Source organism: Centruroides sculpturatus, unplaced genomic scaffold (assembly GCF_000671375.1).
Source record: "Centruroides sculpturatus isolate CEXI.00-Female unplaced genomic scaffold, Cexi_2.0 scaffold2113, whole genome shotgun sequence".
NCBI classification, from domain to species: Eukaryota; Metazoa; Arthropoda; class Arachnida; order Scorpiones; family Buthidae; genus Centruroides; species Centruroides sculpturatus.
Genome location: NW_019386229.1, coordinates 37,285 through 49,293, shown reverse-complemented (window position 1 = coordinate 49,293; position 12,009 = coordinate 37,285). Strand labels below are relative to the sequence as shown.

Here is a 12,009-nt window from a genome sequence, read left to right as displayed (position 1 = left end):
TCTTTAACCCCAGGGCCGGTTTTCTTTATAAACGAGCCCGGGTGCATGAAACTTTTTGGGGCAATAAAATATTTTTCATAAATAAAAATAAATGGATTCGAATTAAACATATGTTGTGTAATATTTATTTAAATACGCGATTTTTTACGGTATTTCGTTAATCATTTCAGAGAAATTACAATTTTTGTCCATTTTTTTCGATGCGTAATACAGCAAGCATTTTTTACATATGCTTGACCGCACATAATTTTTTATTAGTTTTAATTTGCTAAAAGAACGCCCTGTACAAAAGTACAGAGCGTTTTTAGCTATACTCTGTACTGTGATAACTATCAAAACACTTACTCACACACCTTTTCTTGCAGCCGAAGTTTATAAGAGAAACTTTCTAACGTTTTCGGTCTTGTTAAAAGACCTTTCTCAAGAAAATAAATCAAATAAAACAACAAAATTGTAAATCGAACGCTTAGTACAGTTAACACGCTTTTCGAATCTTTTCGAAAAGATTCGAAAAACGTGTTAACTATACTAAGCGTTCGATTTACAATTTTGTTGTTTTATTTGATTTATTTTCTTGAGAAAGGTCTTTTAACAAGACCGAAAACGTTAGAAAGTTTCTCTTATAAACTTTGGCTGCAAGAAAAGGTGTGTGAGTAAGTGTTTTAATTATATCTGTATTGGTAGAAAATTACATACTGTATATATTTTGTTTTGCAATATGGAAATATCTTAAATAACAGTTTTATTGTTTTTTGTCAGGTATTATTTAATATTTTTTCATACATTATACAATTTCATATAACTTACAACAATAATACAATTTCAGTTTCTTAATAGAATAATCCTGAAAATTTCTTATCAAATAATTTTTCTAAATTTTAAGTTCTTTGAAAATTTACAATAATTTTTTAGGGAATACCAGGTTTACCAGGGATAGAAGGAAGACCAGGTCAAAAAGGTGAACGTGGTGAATTAAAATATCCAGAAGATATACAAGGACCAAAAGGATCACCTGGTGATCGTGGAGAACCTGGATATGCTGGACTACCTGGCTTTGATGGAAGACCAGGAAAAATAGGTTTTATAGGATTTCCTGGAAGAAAGGGTGAACAGGTAAATGTTTAAAATTTTAATATATGTCTATATAAAAAATTTTTATTTAATTTAATCTGTCCAATTATTCAATTCAGTTACCAATTTGTACAAAGAATTTCAAATAGAAATGAAAGGAATGGTTTTAAATTGCTTTTAAATGTTGAATTTTTTGTTAGATTTAATAATCAAATTATTTGGTAATTCATTTTTGAAAATAGCCAGATTAAGTCATTAACATATAAAAAATATTCATAAAATCAGAAAAACAAATTTTTAAAAAGTTTATTAATATTACTGAGATTTTAAAAATTAAGCTTTAACAAGATTTTTATAAACTTTATACAATTACCTTTTTTTACTTTGAACATCAAGGCTTAAATGCAGAATCATGTAGAACACCTTCAGTAACAGAGCAAGGCTGTCACTAATCCTGATGCAAAAGTTATTCTTAGGACCCCATAATGTTTACACTTTTGTTAAGTTATATATATATATATATACAGTGTTGGAATTCAGCCAGTTTACTGGTTTAGCAGAACCTGTACCTAATCTTTTGTTGAGTTCAGCAAACTGGTTGTCAAAATGGCAATTGTAATCAGGGTTCTCTTTAAGATGGGTGCCTGGGCAGCCACCTAATGTGGAAATCACAAATTTACATCCTTACACTTTTTTAATGTTTGTCTGCGCAACAGTGTATTCTAAATGCCCATAGTAATGTTCATTCTGTCCACAGGTAAAAATAAATTTGATGGAACTATGCTTATAATATTTATTTATTCATTTCATAAAACTCATTATACCTTTAATGAAATATTGCATTTTTATTCCCATTTGTTGGTTTTCATTGCAAAGGAAATTAAAAAAGAAATATTTAATAAAATTATTGAAAATGATCTGAAAATATGTTTGATTATTGACAAATCTACAACAATATCCTGCAAACCAGTTATTATACTTCTCTTAAAACTTGAGGATTCAGTTACATCACCAACAATTTTAATTAAACTAGTTGAATTGGAAAAACAAGATAAAGAGACAATATGTTCTTCAGTTACGGAAAATTTAAATAATGCTGGGCTTACTAAGAACTACCTAGAAAAAAATTTAATAGGATTTTGCTCCAATGGTGCCAGCATTATGCTTAGGAGGAAATCTGGAGTGAGCACTAGGATTTCAAAAGAGTTTCCAAACATAATAAGTTCAGCATTTCAGCAGAAGCAGAAAGGGGTTTTTCAATGATGAACATAAGTTCAGAGAAGTCACCTAACTGTTTCTTAAACACAATGCTATTAGTCTAATTGGCCTACTTCTAAAGGAATGAGATACTACTCCTGCAGTGAAAAGATAGTTAAGGATAAATCAAATAGCCAATGATGCTCAGATAAAAATGAAGAAAATTGCAAGTTAGGACGCTAATCAAGAAGCAATATGGAAATATCTTAAATAACAGTTTTATTGTTTTTTGTCAGGTATTATTTTATATTTTTTCATTAATATTTTAAAACTCTTTTCTTATAACATAATCTAGTTTTGTATATCTCTTTTATTGCTTTTATTTAAGTATTAACTGCATGAAATACTAAACTTACCTTTCTATATTGATTTTCTTATATTTAAAATGGTCATTAGGGCAGTGAACCAGTTGTTAAATTATTTGAATCCTCCCACTGTATGTATATATATATATATATATATGAATAAATATATAGCCCATAAGCATATATTCTATGCCCATAGATCCCTTAACATTTTTAGCCAAATTTGTTAGATAATGTATGTTATATGTCATGTGTAATTTCTGCAATACTTTGAAATTCACATACCAATATATTAATTTATTTAATAATAATAATTTGAATATAAATTGATGCAAAATGTTCATTTTTCATTTTACAGTCCAAAATATTTATTTGAAACAATCAGTTAATCAGTTTAATATCAGTTAGCATATAACAATCAACATAATTTAAATGATTCCAATTGTGCTATTTTAAATGATATTAATTGATATTTTTACTAGGGTCAAAGCTTAGAAGTACTGTTTAATATAACTAATTTGTTATACAGGCATACCTCGACTTACGTCATTTCGAGTTACGTCGTTCCCAATTATACGACGTTTGTCAAAAAAGTATATGGAAAAATAAATATCAAGTTTAAATCATTTTATTCGACTTTACGTCTGTCCGCCACAAATATTGAAGTCGTAATATCACTAGAAAAACGTTTAAAGCACATAAAATCATATTAAAATATATACAAGTATGTTCTGTATTTACAGTACATGCATTCGTAAATTTAGAATACTTTTTTCTGTACTATATTAAAAACTAAAATTTATTTGTTTGTAAGCTTAAAATAGATTTTTATTAACCATATATTATTAAAAATGCATTAATAAATAAAATACAGAACCGGGAATGGTAATTTATGGTTTAGCCTAGTGACAAGTAGATTCGGAGACAAGTAAATTCGACTTATGTCGTTCTTCTGGAATGAATTACCGACGTAAGGTGAGGTATACCTGTATAGGGAAAAGTAAGCAAAGTGTGTTTTTTCTGTATAGCTATAATTGTTCCAGTTTAGCTAACTCTAACTAATATGATTGCTTACTGAAAAAATAAGTGTGTAGATTTGATTTTACAGAAAAACATTTTTAAACATGCTGATTTAACTAAAAGTTAAATTATTGATAATTATTTGTTATACTACATTTGTTATACTACATTACTACCATTCATATGTTATACTACATTTGCATGATACATTATGATGGTGATTCATTTTATAACTAATTATGTACAATTTTAATATGGTTTATTTTGAATAAATTTTTTTATATCTTAACACATTTTGATGTTTTGATTCACTCCTGGAACATTTTGAACATACTTCATAATTATATTTGATATCTTCATATTATTATTCATCTCATTCAGATTTTTGAATTTTTATAGATTCCTATTTTTGTATTATTTCCAATACTTATTTGAATAAATTTTTATTTTTCAATTAATTTTATTAGAAGTTTATGAAATTGCTGTAATTAGATGCCCATTTATTTGTGCTAATCAAATATTTAATTTTTCATTAGATAGTTTCTCATCCGTCTTCATGCTATCAAATTATCTAGCTAAAAATTCTAATAAAGATTTTTGATTCACACTTTGATAGTTTATTATTCCATCTAAATATTACAACTAAAAAAGTATTGTTTTGTTTATTTATTTATTTTTGTTTATTATTATTTTACTTATTTGTTTTTTTTTAATATTGTTGTCAATAAGAATTAAAAAACAAATACAGGGAAAAGAGTGAATGAAAAATTAGACTAATATTAAAAATCTAAAAACATCTATTTTTGATAAAAATTAATTTTCTTTTGAATACTTTATTTAATTTTGTTTCTATTTAACTTTATTATTATGTTTTAATTTAAGAGAATAACATAAAATCTATATTTTTGAGATTTTTATTGGCCAGAAAAATTGTGTTCTTTACTAATGGTATTATGTACAAAAAGCAATTATTGTATTTTAATGATTGTAATCTGTGTTGGCATATACCCCAATGAAAATTTTACAACAAAAATAAAAATAAAACCTTTGCATAAGCTGCCTCAACTTGTACTCTCTGCCATATGGAGTGATGGCTGGTTCATAGACACAAATTTGTAATTGTACTTTAACATTGGCATGTAATCCACTCCATTACATAACCTGCACCTTTTAAATGATCTTTTAAGCACAAATAACCCATATACACATTGTGAAGTTCCAGCAAAATAATCATTAACCGACAAAGGATAATATTACTGAACAAATGACTATGCACAGTGTACAGTTAAACAAAGTATTTATTTTCACGAAATAGATAGGGATTCCAACTCAATGGCAATGAATGGTAATACAGCAGTGATAAGATTATTGACGGACAAATGACAAGAATACATATATATTGCAACATATATAAGGAAACTGATAACAGGAACACTACAACTAGTATTTACAAACTAACTTTAAATAAGGGAAGAGGGAAGTTAAAAAAGGAAAGTGATAAACAGTAAGATAGGTTATAGAAAAAAATGAAATACCTGGGATGTACAGAACTTTGCACACTTTCAGTGGGAGACCATATGGAACTTACTCAGACTGATAGCTTGTCACCATCTTCCTTTTTCTTCTTCTATCTACTCAATACTTCTTGTATCATCACTACGATAAGTTCACTGATCCTTATCAAACTAGTTTTGCTTCTCCAGTCTAACTGATCTCAACAACATGGAACACCATCTTCTATGTCCTTCCTCTTTGAAGTCCAGTCGAAAGAATGTCTCACTCATGCCCTCAGATCCTTTTTCTCTTTGTTTTTTTTAGTTCCATGAATTGGCTCTCACCACCCAAGGGAAAAGAGTAAGAATAGAAAGTTCTAGAAGTGAGAAGGAACAAAGAACAAAAGGGAAAGATGCTTAAACTATGATTAAATTAATATATACAATGGCATATGGCCACAACATGAAAATACAGTTTATTTTTTACTTTTTCATGCAAAGTATTTTGTGCTTTATACTAGTAATAATAAAAGAATAGAAAGTAATTTTTATTATAGTATTGGTTAATTTAATTTCAAATAATACTGGTATTAAAATTTAATATATATGGATTCAGTTACATCACCAACAATTTTAATTAAACTAGTTGAATTGGAAAAACAAGATAAAGAGACAATATGTTCTTCAGTTACGNTTTTAATTAAAATTTTTATATTGAAAAATATAATAATAAAAATAAAAATATATATTAAATATAGATTATATATAATTATATAATAAATGTAGATTAATTAATTTATATTATTTAGTATGATGAGTTTAATATTCATATTTTGTAGGGAGATTATGGTGATGTTGGTTTTCCTGGAAATGATGGTATTGCAGGAATGAGAGGTTTGCCAGGATTAAAAGGATTGCCTGGTGAAACATCATTTGGCCTCCCTGGTTCAAAAGGAATGAAAGGAGTCCCTGGTCCCCCTGGTTTTCCAGGCATAAAAGGCTTGCCAGGTACTTTTTTTTTGTTTTTAATTAAATATATTTGAAGCTGAGCATTAGCAAAGCTTCTTCTACGAGTAGTGTTACCACTCATCCGGTTTTCACCCAGACAGTCCGGGAATTGACTCACTGTCCAGGTGAACTATTAATTTTGTCCGGGAATTTCATAGAAATTGTGAAATTACGATGAAACAAAGTTCTTGCAAATATTTTTACAAATTTACACTATTTTAACAGCAAAAGAACTCATACTCACTGAAACTCATCTGCAATTCTGTCATGTTAGTTAGTCTGTTTACACCAACGTGTGGCGCGCAACCTGTCAATTTTTTTTTTTTTTTTTTTGTTTTTTGCATGTATGATCATACACGTCTTTCCAATATCCAATAGAACTAAGTCATCTGTACCTGTTCTTTCTTAATTTAGGTTACTCCTACGCAAGTCCCTAGTCTCTAACTGTAACTGATTTAGAACTGCCATGCACGTTATTCCTCGCATTGTAAAATGACATTGCTCATGCATCAGGAACTTCTGTTCGAACAAACCTGACCTGCCGTCCAGGTCAGCGGTTTTGAAAAGGTGGCAACACTATCTATGAAGCTTACAGAATTGTGTTTGTTATCAAAATCCTTTCGATAGATTTTGATTAAACTTTGCCATCTTCCATTAATTGAGATGCAGAATCCAAAAATTCAATAAAAAATGTGGGTCCATGACTTTATTTTCGAGATATAAGGTTGTTTTGCAAGCATGCACAACAAAGCAATATCACCCAAATCACGTGACTTTGTTGTGCAATGTTTCATGGTCACTAGCACACCTTATATGGGCTTATAGAATAGAGTTTGTTCTCAAAATTTAATGGATCGATTTTGATAAAAATTTGCCATTTTCTATTAATTGAGACAAGGAATCCAGAAATGTAATATGGGTCCATTTAAATGTAAGAAATCCAGCAATGAATTGCTTAACTTTCCTGGCAACATTTAAAATTCTGGTGGTGCTATCTGTTATGATATTTCATTTTAAAAAACTGTTTACATTTATAATTATTATAAAATGGCAAAAATCATAATTTTGAGAGTAGGGATGGGTTTTATAAAAAATTGTAAATGCTAATAATGAAATAAAGTCCGGCCCTACTTGCAATATGACATACGATCACCCTTTATCTCCCCACCCCATCTACCTTAAACCACCAAAATTTAATAGCATGAATCTTTCTAATACACAGATCTTACTGCAAAATTTCAGAAATTTTCAAAAGCACAGGAGTTATTAAGCTTCAAAGAGGGTAAACAAAATCATGCCATACACATACATTAACATCCATACGTACTGAATGTTTCTGCATTTCTTGACATTTCAAGGTCCCCTAAGTCCAAAAATGTAAAAATCTTGTGGGGTCATTTTTGACTGATTGCCATACCTTTCCCTCTGTTATATATAACAGAGCCAGGAAAGTAAAAACAGGAGTCCATGACTTTGTTTTCAATATACAAAGGTATTACAGTGACAATGTCCATGCTCTCTGATGTGATGAGTACACCTAATGGAATTTAGGCCTATCGATCAAAAATAACAAACAGTATTATGTGCGCCTAATGGAAAATAGGCATGAAAAATGAACAAAATACAAGAACAAAGCAGTCAATGGCAATTGCTTTGTTCTTAGATAGTCTCTCTATAACTGGCCAGTGCAAGGATCATGTCTTCTGTGGCCTGAAATTACAAGGATAGCTTCTTTTGTGGAGGCAAATGCAAAGTTCATCTGTTGGCATCCATTAGGTACTGTATAGGAATTGCTTCTTCTGTGCCTAACAGGTGCAGGGATCACTTCTTTCTTTCCGGTTCCATTTCAGTTCTATCACAATATGTCAAAGTCATGTTATCTTCTAGTTAATTACATTATTGCATTGGACATAAAAAACTTGGACAGTTGCTGCTGATTATGCTGTAAGATTTCCCCATATAAGGTAATAAACAGATTTATTATTAATTTTTAAAACCACACCATTCATTTATAAACACCCTGTATAAGTAACATTAGTACATCCAAAAAACATTACTGTATTGACTGGTATGAAAAGAGATTCGTGGGATGGGTGACACTAAATGTAGTGATGTTGCTGAGTGCAAATGTAATTTCTATAATATATATTAAAATATATTTATATTTTAATGCTTTTCTGCTATTATTTTAAACATGTGTCCTCTTGAAATTTGAAGGCAGTATAGTTTACAGTAATGGATATGTACAGTAGCTATAATAGACATTTTTGATATATAGTTTAACCCGATAATGACGTCATCCATGGGATCAGCAATTTTTTGACGTTATAACCGAGTGTCATTATCTGTGGGGGTCATAATTTCAGTCCCATAAAAAGTACCAAGTGTGTTTAAGAATCTATTATAAAATCCATTCTAATTTAACATCATATGTATTACTGTAAAATTATTTCTAAATGGTAATACAGTATATACTGTATCTATTACAGTAATAATAATTTATAATAATAATAAATGGCACACCAACAGAAGAACTCACAACTTATTGGTCTTCTCTTTGGTCCAATGCTGTTACACACAATGCTGATGCAGGCTGGATCGAGGAGGAGAACAGAAACTTGCATAACATACCAAGTATGCCCTGTGCTGAAATAAACATACACGACATTCGCTACGCTGTTAACAGAACACACAACTGGAAGACACCTGGTGTAGACAACATTCACAATTTCTGGTATAAAAAGTTTACATCACTGCACCAGGAACTAGCTAAACATCTAACACACATCATCATCAATCCACAAGACATGCCAAAATTTCTTACTCAGGGCATCACCTACATGAAACCTAAAAACAACAAAACCACAGACCCCACACAATACAGACCAATTACATGTCTTCCAACACTCTACAAATTATTGACATCCTGTATCACAAACAAAATATACAAACATGTTGAAGAACACGACATTCTTACAGAACAACAAAAAGGTTGCCGTAGAAATCACAGGGGATGCAAAGAACAGTTACTCATAGATTCAGTCATTCTACGGCAAGCACACAAACAACACAGAAACATACACATGGCATATATAGACTACAGAAAAGCATTCGACAGTGTTCCACACAGTTGGCTGCTACATATTCTACACATGTACAAAATACATCCATCACTCATTGCATTCTTCGAAAACACTATGCAGCACTGGAGAACAACACTACATCTCAGGGTTAGTAACACTTCCATACAAACAAACGAAATATTCATTAGGCGAGGAATTTTTCAAGGAGATTCCTTGAGTCCTCTCTGGTTCTGCCTAGCCCTGAATCCATTATCCAACATGTTAAACAACACGCAATACGGCTACAATATCAGACACGAAAAAACAACACAGTTTACACTCTCACATCTCATGTACATGGACGACATAAAACTTTATGCATCCACACAAAAACAACTTCATCAACTCCTACAAATCACACATTCATACACTAAGGACATACAAATGGAGTTTGGCCTAGACAAATGCAAAAAACTTCACATAGAAAAAGGAATCCTGAAGAAAGAAGATTTTGCACTTGGAAATGGAGACGTTATTGAATCCATGGAAGAGGGCGAGTTCTACAAGTACTTAGGATTCCAACAGGCCAAACTAACAGAACATACACAAATAAAGCAACGATTAATTAAAGAATACCAAAGTAGGTTAAACGCTATACTTAGAACACAGTTAAATGCAAAACACACAGTTAAAGCAATAAACACATATGTCATCCCAGTACTCACATACTCTTTTGGAGTTATACATTGGACTCACACAGATCTCGAGCAACTCCAAAGGAAAACAAGAACAACACTTACTAAGCATAAACAACATCATCCTAAATCCGCCACAGAAAGATTAACCCTTCCACGTAAAGAAGGCGGACGTGGCCTGATTGACATAGTTAACCTTCACTACAAACAAATACAGTCACTGCGAGAGTTTTTCTACAAGAAACAAGAAACATCACAGTTACATAAAGCAGTAACTCTAGCAGACTCAAATAACACACCATTAAACTTACACTCACATCATACAGACATGACACAACACATAAAAAGCATAGACACCATCAAGCAATCGTGGGCTCGAAAGGCACTCCATGGCAGGCATCCTTATGACCTGGCCCAGGATTTTGTTGACAAAACTGCGTCAAACAGCTGGTTAGATCGGGGATGCCTCTTTGGGGAGACGGAAGGATTCATGATTGCCATACAGGATCAGGTCATAAATACTAAAAACTACAGAAAACACATACTCAAAGATACAACACTCACAAATGACACATGCAGAAAATGTCACATCATGCCAGAAACTATACAACACATCACTTCTGGTTGCAAGCTCTTGGCACAGACAGATTACTTACATAGACACAATCAAGTAGCAAATATAATACACCAAGAGCTTGCAAAGAAACACAAATTGGCAGACATCCACGAACCATACTACAAGTATATTCCACAGACAGTATTGGAAAATAACACGCACAAAATGTATTACGACAGAGCCATAATCACAGATAAAACAATTTACCACAACAGACCAGACATCACACTCATTGACAAACACAATAAAATCACATACATTATAGACATAGCCATTCCAAACACTCACAATGTACAAAACACATGCACTGAAAAAATTAGCAAGTACACAGAACTCGCCCAGGAAATAAGGCATCTGTGGAGGATGGATAGGGTAGTTATTGTACCTGTTGTTCTCTCCTGTACAGGTGTGATACCACACATGCTACACAAAAGCCTGGGAACATTACAATTGAGTAGAAATACATACATCACACTACAGAAGGCCACTATATTGAATACATGCCATATTGTTAGGAAATTCCTTAATACTGACACTGACACTGACACACACATTTAATTTTAGTTTTGTTTTGGTTGCTATGGCTTGACTCTGGCCCGGCATAGTACACAGCCACCAGTGTGAACCGAGTATATCTCACAAAACACAATAATAAAAGTGCAAACTAAATGTTTAAATCAACTTTATTTACATCATTATGTCTAAGTACATTGATGTAATTAAAAATTTCAAAAAATATCTTTTATGAGAAATTTCTATTTGTCTTAAGTTTTGATAATGGCAGCACTTCGGTTTTGAGAATAATGTTGAATTAAAGGGCAACAAAAGGTTAAACTAATGTATGCCAATTAAAAAACACAATAACAATATACACTTTAAAAAGTCGGTTATTGTAGATTGTAGGCGTTTTTCATCTAAAAATTGTTTATCAATGTCATTTTCTAAATCATATACTTTGTTCATTATTTCTGATTCAGTCTAATGTTAAAGCTTTCCTTTTTAAGCTAGCCATTTCACCTGATTTGATGCTAAACTACAACATGAGTAACTATGCAGACTAACTGATCGTCACGTCGTTTAAAGGGGTCATCCCACCAAAGTCAGATGGTGAGAGTACCACCATCCATAGTCATTCTTGGAAGTGGACTGACCCTAGGAAGTGAACACTTACAAGGGAACTGTCGGAGTTTCATCTAATAAATTTTAATAAAATTTAGTTAATGACTACGTTAAAAGTATNAAATTTCACCATACAATTTTTTTGTAATAATAGTCACGTTAGGTCCTATTAATTCGCATCTAATCACTAAATTTCTCCATCCAATCTACCTGCAGTCTCTTGCCGATGGAATTGGATTACCCTTCCCTTGTAACGACGTGCAATATGTCCTTTGTTCTAGCTGGAACTCCTCGTGACTTCAAACTCACTCGTTTGTCTCCAAGCTTAACATCCAAACTGCACCCAGGTGAGGAAGGGAAAAA

General features: G+C 31.5%; 1 protein-coding gene across 1 annotated transcript in view; it reads left to right on the top strand.

Annotated features, from left to right (window-relative positions):
• The window catches only part of LOC111614176 (collagen alpha-2(IV) chain-like), a gene marked incomplete at its 5' end in the record, with an annotated part of 67,777 nt that overhangs the window by 19,501 nt on the left and 36,267 nt on the right, over window positions 1-12,009 (top strand). Inside the window, 2 exons of the mRNA XM_023355559.1 lie at window positions 913-1,113; window positions 5,986-6,154. Coding sequence (XP_023211327.1) covers window positions 913-1,113; window positions 5,986-6,154 — 370 coding nt within the window. The remainder of the gene's footprint in view (window positions 1-912; window positions 1,114-5,985; window positions 6,155-12,009) is intronic.